The following is a 20,470-nucleotide window of genomic DNA, read 5'->3' as shown; positions in this document are numbered from 1 at the left end:
TGAACAGTGAATCAGTCACAAAGTAGGGTTATGTATGAGTACAACAACTAACAGCTGATAAGTGACAGCTGATGGCCAACTGTGTGTTTCAATAGGTACATACAGTATAAAAAGAATAAATTTGGAAAATGGTTCTAAAACATTGAAACTAACCTAGTAAACTAAATACAGAAATAAAGCACATTAGTAATGAATTTATATATGATATATATTATGAATATGAAGCGTTTTGCTTCTAATAGACACCTGGAGGAGAAAAATTAGCTCTGCGCGGTAATGAATTTTAATCTAAAAGACACACTTTTGACATTGAAAATGCAAAACCAGTGCTTATACTTAATACTTGTTTCCAAATAGTTTGGGAACAAAAATATATAATATTGTTGTTCTCGAAAACTCAATTATTTAGTTACATTGTCCCTTAAGGCTTATAACTAAGTGCGCCTTAAGTACTTTGCTCTAATGTCTATACTATTTCTGGTCACCCTCAATAACCTGCTTTTCTTTTAGAAGGTTGAAACGATTGTTATAAGATGATTAATTTAAACGTTATAGAATTGATAATCGGCTGTCGGTGCGACATCATTGCTTTGTGGGTACTACGAATAAAATCAAGTTGTCGGCGTTAAGGTTTTAGGAACTATGTTTCACCACGTCGACAAATGAATAATCGATTGACAACTACAATCGAAAAACTTGTTAGCTCTATTCGATGAATTCCACAATAGTCTGCAGTCTGCAGTGTCTGCAACCGTGAATGTGGAGAAGAAAACTGAAAGCTGTGTGTGTAATGTGTATGACAATTGACTATGTGAGTGAGGGGGAAAGGTGTAGGATAGCTGTCAAATCGGCGTAGTTGTTTTTGTTTAGTGATATTGTAGATAAAGTGTGGCTCGTTTTTGTTTATATACGGCGATTAAGTTAATAGATTAGTCAAGCGATTTGCTGTGATAAGTACCATTTTAATTTATTATGTAGTTTGAAAAGTAGGAATTCGTAGACTTTACTCTTCAGAAGAGAGTTCACTGACTTCTCAGTTATTTAGGTAAGATAATCATATCTATAGATACATTTATTGTTTAGCAGTGTTAGTTCAAAAATATAATGTTAAAATAGACTATTCAAATTTTTATCATTTGGAATAGTTATAGCTGACACATTTTAGGTCTGCAAATAAAATCATTTGACATTAGGTTAGCCTATCTGATAATATTGGAATAGTATTAGGATATCAATTAGATTTTATTTTTCTGAACAAAACACTTGAATTGTGAAAGTGTAATTACATTTTAAATAATGTTAACTTAAATATTTTTACACTCATTGCATGTACATTTGCTAAATATTGAGTATATGGACAGCCTCTACAATCCAAAACCACCTTTAAAATATCCTGACGTTGTAAACTGTCATAATACCCTGAATTTGAGTGAGGTAAGTATTAAAAGTATCAAAAAAATTATAACAATAACCTGTTTATCCCAATACCCACTTAACATTAACAAACTAGGGCACCGGGATGAAATGGGTTCTGGGTGACTAATGAACAAGATGAGAGAAGGAGGGATGTGAGCATGACCAGCATGAAAGGGCTGCCAACAATAAAACCATGCAAATGAAAACACCTAACCTAACTACCTGATTATCAGACTAAGCTAAGGGCCAGTTGGCCTACCTGAGGGTATTGTTTATAATTTAACAGTTGTTAGTGGAGGTAAACTATTGGACATATCTAACTTAACTACTGATCCAGGACTATACATATAAAAGGCTTACTTCATTACGATTCAGAAAATGGGTCTCGGTTGTCATAGCTTAGCTTTGACGTAGCCATTGTGGCAGTAGCTGATCAGGCTGCAGTATAATAAGTGTCCAACTCTCGATTTATCAATATTAATGATTATCAAATTATTCATATAACTACTTAAACCAAATTACATCATAAACGTTTCAAATTACTGGATGGTTCAGCTGTTTTTATATCTTAAAAAGTAATAATTTTATGATGAATAAAAAACTCTAGGATTTTTATGTGTATTTATAACATGTAACAAACTAAACAATGTAACATTTATTTAATTTTTAATATTTTGAAGGATAAATGTGTCTGACACCTTGTAACACAAATAAAACATGTACATTGTTACAGATTGTCAGTTAGTGTCTGTAACAAGTTAATCAATAATAATCTATTACCGGGTTAGTGTTATTTCAGTAATAGCTGGGCTGAATGGTTTGGCGTTCTCATAACGACTTTCTGGTTTTAGGTTACTCGGTAAACAGTAACAGCCGAGGCGATTTGGTGCAAGCAATGAGGCTAGGAATGGAAATATTACGCTTTAGAATGTAATTACACGATATTAGCAGGTTTAGATTAGGTTATTATAAATATGTTACTAGTAGTAGCAAGGTAACCTCTACAAGTGCTTACATGATCTGACTTAGAATTTGGTTATTAACTTGAGGGATGTTTTTCTTATTTCGCCAGAAGTGTGGAGTGGCGCTACAATTGCCACGGAAACGCATATTGGTGGCCAAGGGCATTTCTGATCGTAGTACAATAAGGAGTATAACTGATTTTTTTTGTATCACTGAATGATGGCAAATGTCCGGAAAAATCCTGTTCCTTCTGAATATCCTATCACTCAAGAAAAAGCTTGAAGCAAGTACAAAGGTCCTTGTAGGACTAAGTGCAATAACAGGTTTCTCAGCTTTTTGCCTTAAGAAAACAAAAAAATTAATCTGAATGCAAGGCTATGTAGAGTTTGTATTAAATTATGAGAGAAATTAAACCATCATTATTTTATTAACTTTAGTGGAACAATATTGTATAAAACAAATAAATATTTTAATGAATGTAATCTTTGGCATTTTCAAATTACTCATGATTGACATTAAGTGTTTGTTATTTGTTTGGTAAACTAGTCGGTTGATGAACTAGCCATGGGAGCAATGACCAGTTCCCAAACTATAACTAGGAATTCACTATAAAATACAATAGTTGTTAATGCACAGAGGGTCTCAATTTTAAAACCATGGGATGGTTTTAGTATATGTTCCATGTATAAAATTGTTTGTTAGGTTGCAAAAACAGTAACACGGAAATACCACAAAAATGATAAAGTCTATTTGTGAGGACACAATTATATACCGTCTACGAATGACAAGAATGTTGTTATAAGAGTGGAATTCCTAAATATTGAAAGAAAATGTTGGGGAACAATAATGTCAATTATAACAAATTGCAATTCCATTTTAGTATTTGAATATTTAACACTAGAAGTAGCAATGCTAAACTTCCACAGTGACGCACTTTGCAAGCTATTTTTTAAATTCATTAAATAGAAGGTTTTAACTTGTCTTATTGTGTTACATATTGATTTATTTACAATTAGTTACATTGTTTCACATTATGACAAACTATTATGGTTTAATTGATTTTTAGTTGGATTTCGTCAAAAATCCGTGAGAGCACATGCTTTATATCAAAATATGAACTAGTCCTTACATATATGCTCCTAGGGTTGACCTGACTACCCGAAGATTGACCAAATTACCTAAGGACCAACCGGCCTATCCAAAAGCCAACTTGTCTACCCAATAGCCAACCTGCCTTTCTGAGCCAACTGCTAAAACTTCCTTACTGTATTTCATGTTTCCTCACCCTAAATATTCCCTTTCTGCACACTATAGTGGAAGTTTTGTACCAGCCTTCTAGCACAAGTACAATTGTAGCATAAGCAAACTGGCCTAAATAATTTATTCGGATTCTTAGAAATTCTTGATTCTTGGTTCTTAGTCATAGTGTAACTGAAGAAGTTGTGATATTCTGGAGTAAGCCAGTTTTATAAATCTATACAATAGTTCTGTGTATAACATCATGTACAGGCGGAAATTGTGTAACCATCAGAATAAATAAATGCACCACACTATTTGTATACTTGTGTACTCGAATTTTGTACACGTATATACACACATATGTACTATTTCATGTACTCATGTCTAGTAGAAATAGTGCTGGTTCTATCCAGAAATATCCATCCCCCTTCCCACTATTTAGAGGCAGGTCTACTCCAAGAGTCCGTTTTAGGCTCCCTATTATTTTTAATTTTTATAAATTACTTACCCAAGCAGCTCAATTTAAGTGACAATTTAATTCTCTTTGCTGATGATATCACATATCACAAGTTTAATCTGATAAAAATTGACCTATTTCAAAAATTTCATCGTAACATTAATTTGATTTTTAATTGGCTTAAAGCTAACAAACTCTCCTTAAATATTTCTAAAACATCTATACTCTATTTTCACTTTGTTAGAAAAACTTTTTACCAAAATAAACTAACTTCCACAAAAAATTGTAAAGTTCTTGGATGACAATCTGAGATTGGAAAATCACATTAGTTAGTTAAATGGGAAACTAATTTCAGCATGTTACGCTACTATTCATATAGTACAGATTTGGCAAATTAAAGAACAGCAAGGCTATTTATTAAGGCTATTTTGAACCTGTGATAAGATACATAATTGTTTGCTGGGATAGTTCACTATTTATGGAACAGGTTTTTTCAACGTAGAGCATTCCCAATTTTAGGAAATTTAAAATCTAATCGATCATGTAGAGGCCATTTTTTAATCTTTAAATTTTGACAATGAGAAGTATTTACTTAATGGAAGTTTCAACTCAAACTTATAAAAGAATACAGTCCAATCCCTTTATCTCTCATCATAACTACAAAAAATAGTCATACTTTACCTGTGCCTATACATAGAACAACCCATTTATACATCTTTCCCTTACAATAGTCATATTGTTTAGTAATAAACTACCTTTAGCATGGAGGGAGATTCTTACATAAAAGGCTTTTCAAAATACTAAGAATATATGCTTCAAACTGAAATTTAAACTTTGAGGATTATTGTCCGGATTCACCCGAAAATAATTAATATGCGAAATATCATACTTCACCTACTGTTATCTATATATGTTACAAGTGTTTTAGTCTTTTTATAATTGCTATTTACTATTTAGTGTTTTTATATCTTGACGAGCCTTATAAAACATTGTAATGTTCTATTGGAGTAATAAATCATTTCATTTCACTCACTGAAACTGCTATTTACTAAACAATCTTTTAGCTAAATTTGAATATTTTTGGCCCTTATTTTACTGAAGTCTGCCACTTAACAAGCTTCTAATAATGAAAAGTGTATTCACGTGGAGTAATTTCAAATAGTTGGTATAATAGGTCTTGTTGAATTGTTACTGGTATATAGTAATATGGTGGAATATGGATAATTCAAAAATTTTAACCCTCTGTCCATAGTAAAAATTGAGTACTGGTAAAGCCATTTGCCTGAGATTTTTTAGAACTGTTATAAAACATGTATGTTTTACAAGCAAGGTACACTTATAAAACATATATGAACTGGGGAAAAATATTAGCACTAATACAAAAATTTAATATTTCATAATGATAAATTAGATAAAAAAAAACACTTATGAAGATAAAAAATCTTACAAATTAAAATGCAATATATACACTGTTATACTACAAAAATTAGTTAATTTCATCTTAAAAAAAACAGTCTTTATTTGTCAAATAATTTCGGGAGTAATTTTTGTAATTTTTAATTTGTTTGTTTTATTTTGATACAAAAGGCGAATTTATTAAATATAGATTTAAAACTCATTATTAACGGGGTAAAATATATTAAAAATATTTTTATATAACTTATTTTCAGTAAGAAAACCTCAAAGGTTTTAAAACCTTTTTACTAGACCACATCAGGCAACTGAGGTGAAGTGAGCATCATACCAGATGTTTAAGGCTAAGTTTGCCCAGGTAATCATAGCGTTGCCAAGGAAACTGGTTCACCTGGTGTAGCCTTCTGTAGTTTCCCCATTGAAAGCGAGGAAATGGGTGAGAAAGATCTTGTGATAAATCAGGGAGGCTTTCTCTTCCTTGTCAATTAATTAATTGAGTGTAGTTATGTTTGCATAGATGTCTCTGCTGTGGAACCGTAACTTGAGTTATTCTTCTAAACAGATTTACCTTATCAGACAGACTGTAAGACATAATTCCATGTAAATTCTAGTCATGTGTTTCTCACATGAATTAAAAAGTTTGTAGACTTACTTAGGAGAAACAGTTATCGTAACTGCACCAAATGGTATTTGATTACATGTGTATAGTTTTAAAATGGAATAAACTGTTTTCAACTGTTGCAACCATTTCTCATTACTGTATATTGTTGTGTACTATTGTTACAAGTTACAGCACAATTTACTCATGTAATAAATAGTAATCTCAAATTCAAACAATATTATCATGAGGATAATGTGATCATAGAAATAGAAATAATATTAAAAACTGAGCTGTAACAGTTACATTACTAATTTTTTTAAACAGGTTATTTAAAAAAAATATATCATTTATGAGTCATAAGCTTCATAAAATTCCTTTCTTGAGAGCCAACTGTAGCGAAATGACCTTGAGTCCCCCCCCCTCAATAAGAACAATTTTAAACATCATTGACTTTTCCGCCCTTATTTTTCATTGTTGCATTATGGGGACTGCCTTGTTTTAAAGATATAATTAATTTGTGTCCAAACCTTTTTTAGTTTTACAAGTTTATACTTTTTGGGTATTTCAACGATGAAGTACAAAAGAGTTTTAAGAATATCCAATAAAAGTATCGAAAAATGTAAAAAAGCACTTTGAAATAAGACATTTCCCATCATTCTATGACTAAAAATAAGGTGGTAAAAGTGCAGAGGATTAATATTGTTCTTAGGGAACTACAAGCAAAATGGACACCAGTATTATATTGTTTCCATTCTATTAGGATATTGTTTGATTACTTATAGTTACAATTGAATTTTTAAACACAATATTTGTTTTTATTAATTTTTATCCAGGTTAACTGTATAGTTAACTTATTTGATTTCAAAATATTTAATTGGGTAACAAGGGGTAAAATTTCAGTCATATTTGTTAAGAGTAATTTATTACATAAACTCTGCTTTTATTACAACAAATAAGTGTTTAGGATTTGTCAGTTTGGGTTGAATATATGTTACAATTTTAAAGGCATGAATAAAATTTCACCTGGGATGTATTTATAAAAAGGTAGTCGTAGCCATACCACTGTCTTGTAACAGGTTTTACTAAGGCTGCATACAAAGTCCCACAGCTCGTTTCATTCTCGAAATGTTCTGCAGACAGATAGACAGACAGACGTAATGCAGGAAAGAAATTTTACATCCCTCCCCCCCCCCCCGGAAAACAAAAGAAAAAATTATGCATGCCTACTGAGTGATAGGCTTCAATTACACTCAGCCAAATTCCATGGTTGGGCATGCACCATAGAACTCATCCTGGTCTGTGTAGAAGTCTAGTTTTGTACATGATTTAATAAATCTATTCTGAAATCATCCATCCATAAAACAGATGTAAAAATATTTTCAAAAGCTAAGCCAAACCCCATGGATTGATGACATGCACCATCATCAATCTCAGTGTGGTCTATATAGAACTGAAGCTTAATGCAAATTGTCAAGTCTATAGATCAGTTAGTTTCCGAAATATTGGGCGGACAGACAGAAATATAGAATTTTTCCAGCCCTATGAGTGATAGACTTCACTAATGCTCAGCCAATCTTAAATTTTGTAAATCAGACCATTGACATGACTTCTATTTATGATTGCATTTTTACTCTAGAATTAAATGTGTGACAATTTTTAAAAAAATACGTAATTTATTGTGTAAAAGCCTGAGAGAAAAACTGGTTTGAAAACAATGTTCTACATTGCTATTTGTCACTTTACATTCACCTGCAAGCCTAACTGGGTCAAATGAACTGTTCATTTGATCACATGCAATATTACAATAAATACACAATACTCATGAATAAAAATGTACAAAAAAATTAATATTTTTGTTTAAAATTTCCTAAATAAATGTTTCCAGAGTAAACGGAAATTCAGTAATGTAGACCACCACAATATTACTTTTGGGGGAGGAAGTAATATTTAATAAATTTATGGTTCTTTGTTATGAACGATTCTTTAAGAAAGTAATATTTAACTAACAGCAATTTTAAAATAAACTACTGTATTATGTTAAATGAAAATTATTATCAAGTTATTGTCGTGGTAAAATTCATAGATTGGAGGTTATGTCTTCATTGTAATTTTAAACTAATAAACAACACTAAAAATTTATTAATTTCTGAAAAAACAAAAACAGTGTGTTCTATTGCTCCTAGTCCTTAAATAGGCTACTTATTTTCATTGTTGTTTCTATTACTACTCTTTTTCGCAAACAATCATAAATACACAAACCTAGAGCACCAATATCAATGCCCTCACAAAAGCATTCTCTCACATTCCAACTGCTTGAGTGTGTGACTTCATTGTTTACAAGTGAAGTGACTGGATGGAAAGGTTTGTTTCAACAATAGCTAATACATTTATTCTTGACGGCATAGGCATATTATATTCGTTTCCAATTGTTTCTCTACAGTTATAGATATTTATGACTATAAAATAGATTATATGTGTACAGATACATTTCACGAAAACATTTAGTTTTGTTAGTTTAATTGTTCATTGAATCCTTGTCAGCTACAGTATATTAAATTAATACAATGTTTGCATGACTCGTTGGCTAACATTTGCAACATTTGGCTAAATTTAATATACTATTTTTTTCCTCTTCCCACTCACCAGGTGGTCAAAACAAATCACAAAGCAGATTAGAAATTTATTATGTAAGTCTGAAGCATCCTAATATTTAAATTTATATCAAATTCCTAAAAAAGTAATACACTGGTAAAAAGGTTATGAGAAATGATATAGGTAGTGATTTTGCTTTAATAAAAGTAGTTTCAATTATAATGGCCTGGACAATGCCACCAGCCAATTGGACTTCCAGATATCTGTTAAGGTTTAAAATACAATATTTACTATGTAAATACAAGGTAGGAGTATATGACAGTAACAGGCTTCGCTGATAGTGCTTGCAAAATTTTAAATCTAAAGCTCATTTCATTCTTGTTTTGTTCTGCAAGACAGATAGACAGACGATCATAGAGACAAGAAATTTTAACATCTCTCTGGCAGGCAAAAGAGAAATTATGTCAGCCTACAACATGATAACGTGCATTTAAATTCTCATTTATTCTTGTCCATGTAAAAATGAAGTTTTATACAAAATTTAAAGTCTGCAGGTTAAATATTTCTCAATGTATGTTGCAACATGACAAATTTACAAATTTGTTCATTAAATTAGGTTTCATAGAAATGTTTAAATAATAAATGTACGAGCGAGCTAGGGAGGGTACAATAGTACGCTGAAATCAATATTGCCTATATAGAATTTCCACTGTATTATTTTTCTTTTTACTCTATGAATATAAGTGTCACATGTTAAAATACAATTGTACTCTCTTTACAAATTTATTTACTGTGCTACTTTCTTGTAACGTGCAGCCAAATCCCATGAAGTGACATGCACCATTATAGGACTTGTTGTTGCTTTTATAGAAATTAAGTTTCATGCAAACTTTCAAGTCTATAGATCAGTTCGTTTTCTATATATCATGCCGACCGACGGACATATAGAGTGATAGAAATGAAAATGTTTCAATTCCTCCAGTAATAGACTTCGATGATGCTTACCCAATAAGACAATTAAGAAAAAGGAGATATTTATTTTCAAAATAACATGACACAAATGCTGCATTAGCAAACACGGGTTTCATCTCATGTATATGTGATCTCTACATGGAGAGGGTGGATGCCTGACCCATGTTTCTGGGCCCGAGCCTGGGCCTTGTGTCCATGCTCAACAAAATAATAATAATTTTAAAGAAATTTTTAGTTTTATTAAAACGATATGAGAACACAAACACTATTAAGTTCATTTTTATAAAAGCAAGCGAATTTATTTTCAATCTAATGGTTAAATTGTACTATATGCTATGCAAGTATCTCTAATCTATGCGATAAATCTGTGGAGTTCTAGAAGTGCAACAATCAGTTTGGCAAGGAGGAAAATCTTACAAGTAGAAGGAAGGCCCTCTATGATTGAAAGGCAATCAGAAACCTGGTGTTCTAGCTCATGGAAGCTGTCTAACCAATTGGTAAACACTATCAGAAGTGCGAAAATTAGTTCTGCAAGGAAGGAAATCTTACAAGTTGAAAGGCAATCAGAAACCTGGTGTTCTAGCTCATGGAAGCTGTCTAACCAATTGGTAAACACTATCAGAAGTGCGAAAATTAGTTCTGCAAGGAGGGAAATGTTATAAATTGAAGGTCCACTGTGATTGAAAGGCAATCAGAAACCCGGTGTTCTAAGCACATAGAAGCTGTCTAACCAAATGGTAAGCAGCATCATGGATTTTACAATTAGTTCTGCAAGGAGGAAAATTTTACAAGTAGAAGGCCCACTGTTGAAGTATTTTGTTTATCCTCCGCTTTATAGAGCATATGTATCTGACAAAATATGTATAATATGATATTTGAACGTATCTTTGTATGTAAAACAAAATATAAATAAAACAAACCATGCCATACATTTGAGATGGGTTAGCACTTTAAAGTAATACGGATAGCACCTAGAGGCTATGACCCAAATTTACTTTAAAAAAAAAAAAAAAAAAAAAACTCCAATCGTAAATCGACTTTAAAACCGTAATAAAAAGCAGTCTGTAAACAATTTTGAGTTAAAATTTTTTTTAATACTGTACAAGTTATTTGAGTGCTGTGAAATAATAGGAAGAGGTAAATTTAAAACGGTTTGGTAATCTAGCAAGGTAATCTACCAGGATATGGTATGAGTAGTGTGTGACCTTGAGTGTGTATGCACCAGATTGATGAGGTGGCATTACTAGGTCTGCTTGGCTGTATTATTGTGTTATAGTCACGGACGGTATCACTATCACTGTGGTTAACCCGGCTTGCAGCTGTTTTGTGCAGAATGGCACAACTTCTGTGCTGTCTTTGTAAACACTATGCCCTTTGTCACATGTTTGGAGGTGTCAGATTGCAGCTGTCCAAACACACATTTATGTACACACAACCTTGGTAGCTATGGTTGGAAATAAGTTGATGTTACTTGAAATTTCGGTTGTGCTTTCATTGACATGGTTATAAAGGGGCTGTATGGACTGTGGAAAAAGATGTTGAAATATCCCATTGTTTTATGCAAGTATTTCCAAAAACTCACTCTTTCAAAATTTGAACTACCCAAAGTTTTTTTTAAGTAGCTTTTTTACTATTAAGGAAATTTTTAAACTTCTAAATTAAAGTTGTAAGGTATTTAAATGACAAATTGGAAACTTTTGTGTTTTGCATGTGCTTTAAGAATATTTACTATAGGCTAAACCCTACATGTTATATACATAATTTTCACACAACTTTGATAATTTTTTTGTATTACAAAATCTATCATATTATGTGTCAGTTCCCCCCTTATTTCTTTTTAAATAGTAATGATACACCTTAAAAAAATAACAATATAATAAAAATTGAAATCTATGATAGCCAAAATATGATTTAATTTATCAAAGTGTATAATATTTTATGTTATATATTTTGTATAAAGTTTATTATTGATGATGGATTATTTGTAAGTATTAACATGTTTTTGGACGTTTTCTACTGTTGTATGTAACAAAAATATAACACATTATAAGTATTTTAATATATCTTCTACTTCAGGTGTTGAAACTCTTGATGTAAGCTTTAATTACATTTACAAGAAAGTGAAGCACAGATCAATACATGGTGATGAATTATGCACATGTTAGAGAAGGCTCGTTTTTTTTTTACTGCTGAAGAAGATAGAATGTGGTATACTATACCTAAGAAATGTAAAATATCACATTTCATTCATCTTTTATACACAATCTGATTGTTGAGCCACATTTCTTATTTAAACATACGAGTCAATGTTCTGCATTGTATACTTGCACACTAGTGGTATGGTTTTATAATTGGACACATTTTCACAAATTAAAAAAATGTTAATATCCTTGATTTTTTTATTGTTAATAATAAATTATCCACTGGTAAAAATCTATAACTCACATTCTTTTATTGTTTGTGCAAATAGCATATTATCTATTATTGAAAGAAGGATTAATTTGTTCTGACTTTTGAGGCTCTAAAGGATATTTTTGTAAAAACAGGTTTAGAAGAAAAATCCTAATTTTTTTTCTCTTAAGAATACATATGCACAACAATTTATGGATTCACATACTTTCTGTGTAAAGTAACTATACTAACTATAAAGAGTACAGCTCGTATAAGTGTAGGACACTATGAAAATGTGTAACGCTTGAAAATTTTTATTCATAAAATAAAACTTCTCCTTATGTTCTTTTAGTTTTGTTTCATGATCAAAAATATTACTTAGGTTTTTTACTAATTAGATAGATGTATTGAATTTTCCTGTGGGAAAGGTTAATGGCCAACCACCACCATATATGTATTCTTTGTGATAAGTCAAATATGATTTCCATACATCAACTGATTCATTTGCTGAATCTCATTATATCTGATTGTTACAACTACAGTAGTGAGGAGAGGACTTTTCTGTCCCTAAAGGAGCCCTTTACATTCTTCAGGGAGTCAAATCTTTTATCAATACTTTGTTTATTTATGCTACTTCATAAACAGTGATCTATTAACCAAGACGTTTTCTTGAAATTAATTAAAAATAAAAAGTATGTAAGAATATTTCTTCTACTGAAGGGTTAATTATTCATAGTACGTAAAAATATAATAGGATAGCCAGATAAAATCTAAAAACCAAAATGACATATAACTTCTATAGCCTCTTTTTCCTAAATGGGACAGAGGACATTTGTGACCTACGGATCATACATATTTGTGTATTTTTCTTTCCAAATTATAAAAAAATGTTATGAGAAGTAAATGTCAGAATCTTGTTTTTACATTTTCTTTACTACTTCTGAAAGTCTTCCAGGAATCAAAATAAATGTTTTGAGTGCTGACCACTTCGTTTTTTTACTTTAAAAAAAATTTTATGATGGGATTCCTTCTTTCTCTATTTAATTGTGGCCATAATACAGCATTTGTCATTAAAACAGGCAAAGATTTTAAGTGAATTGAATTCATACTTAATTGAATAATAAACACATGATTTTGATATTTTTACCAAGATAGGAAGTCTTAGTAAAACACTTATCAGAGAACAGAACTGTAGCAATGACTTTGTTGGTGTGTGAAAATAGTTGGAGCCAGCAAGACAGTTAGTCAGAGTCATGCAGAGAGCTCACTGATACACATCTTGGCCCAGTTGGTCAATGGATGTCCTTGTTTGGCCCCCCTCCCCCTCCCTCCACACACTTCGTCATCTGTAATATTCCTGCCACATCTGGAGTACATTAGGCTGAATATTAATTCCAAATGTTCTTTGGGCTATTATATGTTTTGCTTGACCTTTTTATTGTAATATTTGAATAATTATTTTATTGAATTAATTGTTGCCAACAATGTGTTCGATACGGACAGATTGATTTATTCATGAGTAAAGTGAATTACTAATAAGTCACCGCATTATACTTCTGTAAAACACATATTCGAGGAACATATATTAAATTTCATATATTGCCTTGAGCTTAGTAGTTCCAAATTTTTGGTTCTTAAATCAATATTTCAAGTTTTTAAGACTAATTGTTCCTTGTAATTAACCAAAACTGTTCAATTTTTATTAGCACTTTAAAATATAAGCTATTATATAGGGTAGCTCCATTTTGAAACATTTTAATGGTTTTAAAACTGTTAACATTTTTGTAAATTAAAGAAAACGGTTCTGTTTTAAAAAAACCATAAATATAAATTTGAGCATTTGTTTGTAGACCTCTTCAGCTCACAGATTTAGTTTCTGGGCACCATTCCAATTACTTTGCCAATAATTTTTGGCTCTGTTTTTGTAAAGTATTTTTCAAAAAGCTTATTTCACTCAAACTTATGTATCAAAACATTCACATGTTTTACATAGTCAATCAAAAAAATAAAGAAATAAAACACTTTGAAAGAAATTTTTTAATATTTGTATGAAGAAAAAATATTCTTTTATGAATGTTTCTGGTGTTTAAACCACCATTATTCCTATTTTATCCATCCTTACTCATTACCAATTGTTATTTAAAGATGTTACTTTAGATTCTTACATTAGGTATTACCTTTTGTGTATATGAATGTTAAAACTTGAAAAAATTGAAACTTTGATCTTGCTTTAGTACATTTAAATACTTACCACACAATATTTCACTGACACTAATAGACCTAAAAAGTTCAAAGTGTCCTTACTTTCTTCAGTCTTTAAATGTTTAATTTGGCACATCAAAAAGGATTTTGAATAATCCTAGAAAAACAGCCCCTATGATTCTTTTAAATGAAAATGTACGTTGATATTAACTGCATGCCACGTTTAATTTATGAACAACAAAGGGATCCTGCTAAAAATAATGTAATTGGCTGAGGTTTAGTGAAGCCTATTATTTGAATGGCTGGAAAAGTTTTGTTTCTGTCTGTTCACATATCTAAAAATAAACTGACCTATAGACTTGAAATATTGCATGATGCTTCATGTCTATATAGGCAATATCGATTTCAATGATGAACATATCATTCTATGAGATTTGGCTATGTTAGAGAATATTTTTATATTAGTCTCATAATGGCAACGAGAAAATCGCAGAATAAATAAACTTGGGAATAAATTGAATAGAATCATCATACAATACATTTCAACATGCGAAATAATAACCCATTTTGCTTCATTCTCCTGTTTCATTTTACATGTATATATCATGGAAAATCTAACTTGCTAGCTACCAAAGGTAATTATGGCAAACTTCCTTGAAAAGAAGACGATTGGTCTAAGAAGATAAATGCCAAAAATGTTGTTGAAGTTTCAGATGGTAATTTATGCACCCTTAAAACCAGGTGTATGAGAAGTTACTATTTGCTGAAATCAGTGCTTTGTAAATATATTGTAATATTTCGTCATAAAAAGCAAATTATTTTTTACTATTCTATTTACGAAAAATGTGCTTATAAATATAAATTCACAAAGAATAATAGCAAAGCAAATTGTTTCTAAACGTTATTTACCATTGTTTTTATTGATTTATCAAAATAATAACTAAATCCCTGACTTTCTAATAGGTATTGTACTCGTGTATGTTATATCACTCTTGGCAACGGTGGTTTAAAGAGTAATAGTTGTGGTTTTCCTGAAAAGATAATTATTTAACCACCAAGCAAGAGAGAAACCTCGTTGTGTGGGCAGCTTTATCTCTATCAAGTAGAGACCCCTCTCCCCTCCCCTCCCACGTAACTTCCTCTCACTATATTTCTCAGGTCAGCGCACATAGTTAACACAGGCTAACCCTTTGTCATCTGACTCTTTTGTGATTTTCCACCCCTTTCCACTATCTTCTACTAACTTTCCTCCCAGACTTTAGTCACTGTTGTAACAGTGTTACTTTATCGATAACCATTTTTGTCTTTAAACTCAAATGTTTGTAATGTCATTAGTAAATTATTACAGCTTTGTGAAATAATCTTTAAAATTTTAATCCAGATAGACTTTATACATTTCAGTTGCTGAATAACATTTTTATGTTTTGGCGAAAACAAAATTTAGCTCATGATGAATATTTTGTCTACATTGTCACTGAGTTATCATCTTAATACTTACTTATTAAGGCAACTGATATACAATTTTAAAATATAATTAATCTGTGTCATGTCGACACCTTTATCTAACCTAACATTTCTGACACATCCACTTGTTTTTGAGAGCAAATAAACTTATCAGCCACTCCAGTACTGACTCATTTCGTTTCCAAGAACAGTGTGTGTATATAGCTTATATTCCTCATCTGTTAAGTTTTCCTTGATCCTGGAGCCCCAGGGGTTGCAATTCAGTATAAATTAATTCAAAATTATTTCAACAAATTACTCATTGAAACTTTACAAAAACTATACTGAAAGCATTACTATATGTACAGGTATATAATTAAAAAAAAGTGAAGTGTATAATGAAACCCTTGAATGATGGAACTAAAAAAATATAATGAAGCGTGATGGTAGACCAATCTTTAGTATTTTGAATTAGTTGATTAAATGTAAAAAAGATATGGCACAAGTTTTCTGGTTGTGTTTCATATAATTTCTTCTCAGTGCAAAATGTGTAAAAAGATAACGTTATTGATCTTTATCAATAGTATTGTCTTTTTTCATATTCTACACAAAGAAGAATTACAGGAAAATAAAGTATATACTACATAACAATGATCTGGCAGTAATTCTGTATGAATTTGAATAAAAGTACTGTTTAAACTTAAAAAAAACACTAAAAAAAGTAAAAACTGTTTTGAAATGAAGAAAAACTATACACAAAGCTCTTTATTAGTATTAAATGTTTTTATACTATGTAATTTGTTTAGCTTGATGGGAAAATAATATAGCAAAACATTATAGGTAGAATAACGCGATATGTAACAGTAGATGTTTTGGCAATATAACACAAAAATTTATGTGCAACAGACTAAATCTTGTCTTCTTTCTTACTATAAGTAGGTATAGTTACTACACAAAACTGACTAACAAGACAATATTGACACATAAAACACAAGTTATAGTTAGATTTCATATGTAAATTACTTGATTTTGTGACAGAACAGAAATATTAATAATTTATTCTTTTGGGATAAACATGTAACGTACATCTTGAAAACTATTTTGGTTACATAAAATATGTTAATTACCAAAATTTTAACGAATGTTTTCAACATTTCAGAATACATTTTATTTTTTCTTTAGATTTTAGATCTATAAGTATCGAGTTTTTAGAAAGTTTAAACTCTATTGTAATAAAATGGCATACAGAATTGGCCAACGAACTTATCAAGATATTTATCAGATCCAATTTTGTAGTAAGTTTCAACTGAATATCCAACTATGTTTCCGTCTCGTTGCAAAAGGAGTAGTTTTTTATTCATCACACGTAACCCACCCCAGGGTTATGTGTGGAAATTTTCCTTCAAATACCAAATGCAACCCACCGTTGTTAAAGCTAAATAGAATACTTCAAAATTCTCCGCATCCATTAATCCTTATTATGCTTTTTGCTACAGCAAATGGGTTAAATGCTGCCATGAGGACAATTTTAATAACAAAATCAGTATAACAACACAGAACCAAACAAAACTCCATTCATTGCCCACTGGTTCCATAATCAAAACAAAAATCAGCTGATTGAGTAATTTCAAACATCAATTGGAAAAAATTATTACCGCGTTCACAATGGAAGCTCTCTTGGGGATGCCTGGAATGTTGTTTGTTTAATGGAAGAGAAGTGCACAGTGGCGATCATGCCTGTGAGCGTTGTTGTGCCACTAGTTTATATGCTCACACACAAATTTGGCTTTTTCAGGCACGCTTGGCCAGTTTACTTGCCCAAGTGTGTTTCCAATGTGAACGCGACCTAATACGTTTGTCTAAATACGTTTTTGAATTACGTGTGGAAATCAGTGGCCAACATTTTTAATACTATAAAATGGCTTGAAACCATGTAATATGTAAAAATGTTGATTTTTTATGTTTGTCAGGTCTTATAAATAAAAATACAAGTTTGTCGAAATTTCATTTTTTCTACTATCTGAGTTAAAGTTTATTGAATGAAAAATGACTTTCGGTTTTGTTTCAGTGAGAGAGGATGACATCCACCAAGGGTCCTGGTCTGTACGACTTCCTCATAGAAGCGGAACTTCAGCATTACTTCACTAGCCTTAAAAATGACTTAAAGGTATCGTGTCCGCTACTTTAGCACTTTGCTTGCTCATCAAAAAGAATTCAATCTGGTTTAATAGCTTTACTATTCATTTATTTTAAATTGGTGTTTATAAGTGTATTTTAATCATAACTAATTTTGTTCTGATTACTATGCTAAATGGCTGAATTTTACTATCAGAGATTGAATTTTTTCTTTATACAACATGTAGACTTTGCTGAAATGAGCCTTCTTCCACCTGCCATGAAAGTTAGCTATGTACTCAGTCTAATCAAGAAGTAAAATGCGTATGCTAAGTTCAGCTCTATTTTACCTTCCGCTTAATGGAACACTTGAAATCTGACGCTATCACAGACTTTTGGAGTCCACGCCCCATGCACATTTAAAGAGGTCCAAAAGAATTTGGCAACGAAGAAGCTCAAAACAAATGCTTTGCATATCATTTAAACATCAAAGACACCTAGACTACAGTCAAGTGTAATCTAGATGAAGACATGTTCTGATTGTCTCATCAGGTGCACATTGAGTGCACTATGATATTTTGTGAGACATGGTCTTAAAGCATGGTGGAGTGATCAAGTTTAATACAAATAAGTTACATGAACAAGTAAAATTTACTTTACTGTCCAGGAAATACAGTTAACTACCTGATTTAGTGTTATGGCTATAGATGATTTCAAATACAAACTGTTTACGTTTGAAATTTCTTTGTAAACTTCAAGAGAAGCTATCCTCGGCTCAATCTCACAGGGTCAGTCCCCTCTCTCAGAAGGACAAAGTGATACTTTCCTCTGATATCTAAACAGCTGTTGCATTAAAAATCAACCTTTAGTAAATTCAATTGTAAACTTGAATTATTAAAATTTGTCTTGAGTCAAATTGAAAACAGTTTGTATTTTATTATATATGATAGCAAAATGTGTTTTTATGTTTTGTTAGAAAGATTTGTACATTATCATTTTCTTGGAAACAGGTCCAAACTGCAGCTCAGCTCAAATTTGTCTCCGACGATGACCTGCAGCAGTTGGGGATGTCGAAACCGGAAATGAGAAGACTGAAGAAATATTTTCAAAAGCACTTCCCGCAAAACTATATTTCAAAATTAAAAAAGGTGAGCTTTTGTGAATGTAATCTGATACTGTGTTCATATAATTTCCAAAATAATAACTAAGTTAAAGAGGCAAAATTGCCTGAAGTGTAATATTTAAGGTATCTGATGTGTTATGCAAACAAATTTTGTTTTAAATTAGCAATTGTAGCATTTGTAATTTATAATAAAGAACAGAAAGAAACAGTAACAATTCCAATGGACGGATCAGATGTACTCTTGGTGGTCATTTAACTAATTGATTTTAATTTTACTAATGGAACCAAAATGGTTCTGTCAGGAAAGTAATTAAAACTCAACTAATGAACTGTAATTAATCATCAAACATGGGAGCTGGTCAAGGTTCATTTGTTTGGTAGATTCGTGTAACTTGCTATATCACCAATCAGTTAAATTTAATTTAAAGCATGGTACATGTTTCATGCTGACTATGATTGTCATAATTTATCATTAAGTATGTACATGTTAAAAATCAAGTGAAAATATCCTTCAATTTGTTTAGGATTACATAAAGTAAACTTAGAGCATGCAATTTATAACTGTTATAGGTCAATTAAAACTAGGTTATCTGTATATTGTGTTTACTTAAAAAGTCATGACAAATGGAGTAAATTAAACATTTTAATTTTGTATGGTTATTTAGCAAACAAAGGTCTGAATTCATGAAAAGTTGCAAATATATTTCTAAAATGTTGGCTGCTTTAGAGTTCAGAAGCCAGTGTTCACAAAAACTGACATAAGTACAAAATCCATGTCAAGCAATTAAAAAATAATTTGTACTTAATTTTATACTATATATATATATATATATATATATATATATATATATATATATATATATATATGTATGTATATATATAATATTTAATCTTTTTGCTGTATCTTTTATAGTTTCAAAGATCCACTCAGTGTGCATAAAATTTGAATATACACTCACACACAAACACATTTATAGTATAAACGGATTTTCTTAGTTATTTTTCATCCAATCATACCAAATATATTATAAAATGTTGTTTAATTTTTGTAGTTAAAAACAATACAACGTAACAGTAACAACATTAAAAAGTGTTGTAATTTTATATTTTTTTGATACAAAAAATTCTTTAAAATTATATTTTTATTACTTTTTAGCATAATTGTAAGTATTTATTACACAAATACCCATGTGAAATTATGACGCTCTAACAAAGCCATTTATAATACATTAATGTTTAAAACAAAAATACTACCAAACAGATGAATCCTTTCAGACAGAATAGGGCTCAATATTCAGTGGACTTTGTTTATTTATGATCTTGGCACTAGCCCATTTATTAATAAATACTGCACAGCAGTTGTAACTCTCTCTCGACAGTTAGAAAAGTATTTGTTCCATTTCATAGTTCTTCCATTGTTTAGTTATGAAAGGTCATAGGACGTCATTAAACTCTAAATGTTGTTTTTACAACGTAAACAGAGTAAAAACATCATCAAATAATTAAGAGAATAAGAATTCCATAGTTTTTGTTCCAGATAAAC

General features: G+C 30.8%; 1 protein-coding gene across 3 annotated transcripts in view; it reads left to right on the top strand.

Moving 5' to 3' along the window:
* The first annotated feature begins 740 nt into the window (after nt 1–740).
* The window catches only part of LOC124359962 (activated Cdc42 kinase-like), an 80,590-nt gene continuing 60,860 nt past the window's right edge, over nt 741–20,470 (top strand). For 2 of the 3 annotated variants that reach the window (XM_046813158.1, XM_046813157.1), the window contains exons 1-3: nt 741–1,045; nt 17,758–17,856; nt 18,815–18,952. In XM_046813158.1, the coding sequence (XP_046669114.1) occupies nt 17,767–17,856; nt 18,815–18,952 (228 nt within the window). In that variant the 5' untranslated portion in view covers nt 741–1,045; nt 17,758–17,766. The remainder of the gene's footprint in view (nt 1,046–17,757; nt 17,857–18,814; nt 18,953–20,470) is intronic. The other variant, XM_046813159.1, reaches the window with a different exon arrangement.

Source organism: Homalodisca vitripennis, chromosome 4, assembly GCF_021130785.1.
Source record: "Homalodisca vitripennis isolate AUS2020 chromosome 4, UT_GWSS_2.1, whole genome shotgun sequence".
Lineage (NCBI taxonomy): Eukaryota > Metazoa > Arthropoda > Insecta > Hemiptera > Cicadellidae > Homalodisca > Homalodisca vitripennis.
Note: the sequence above shows the minus strand (reverse complement) of the source record. Positions and strands in the feature narration are given on the sequence as shown.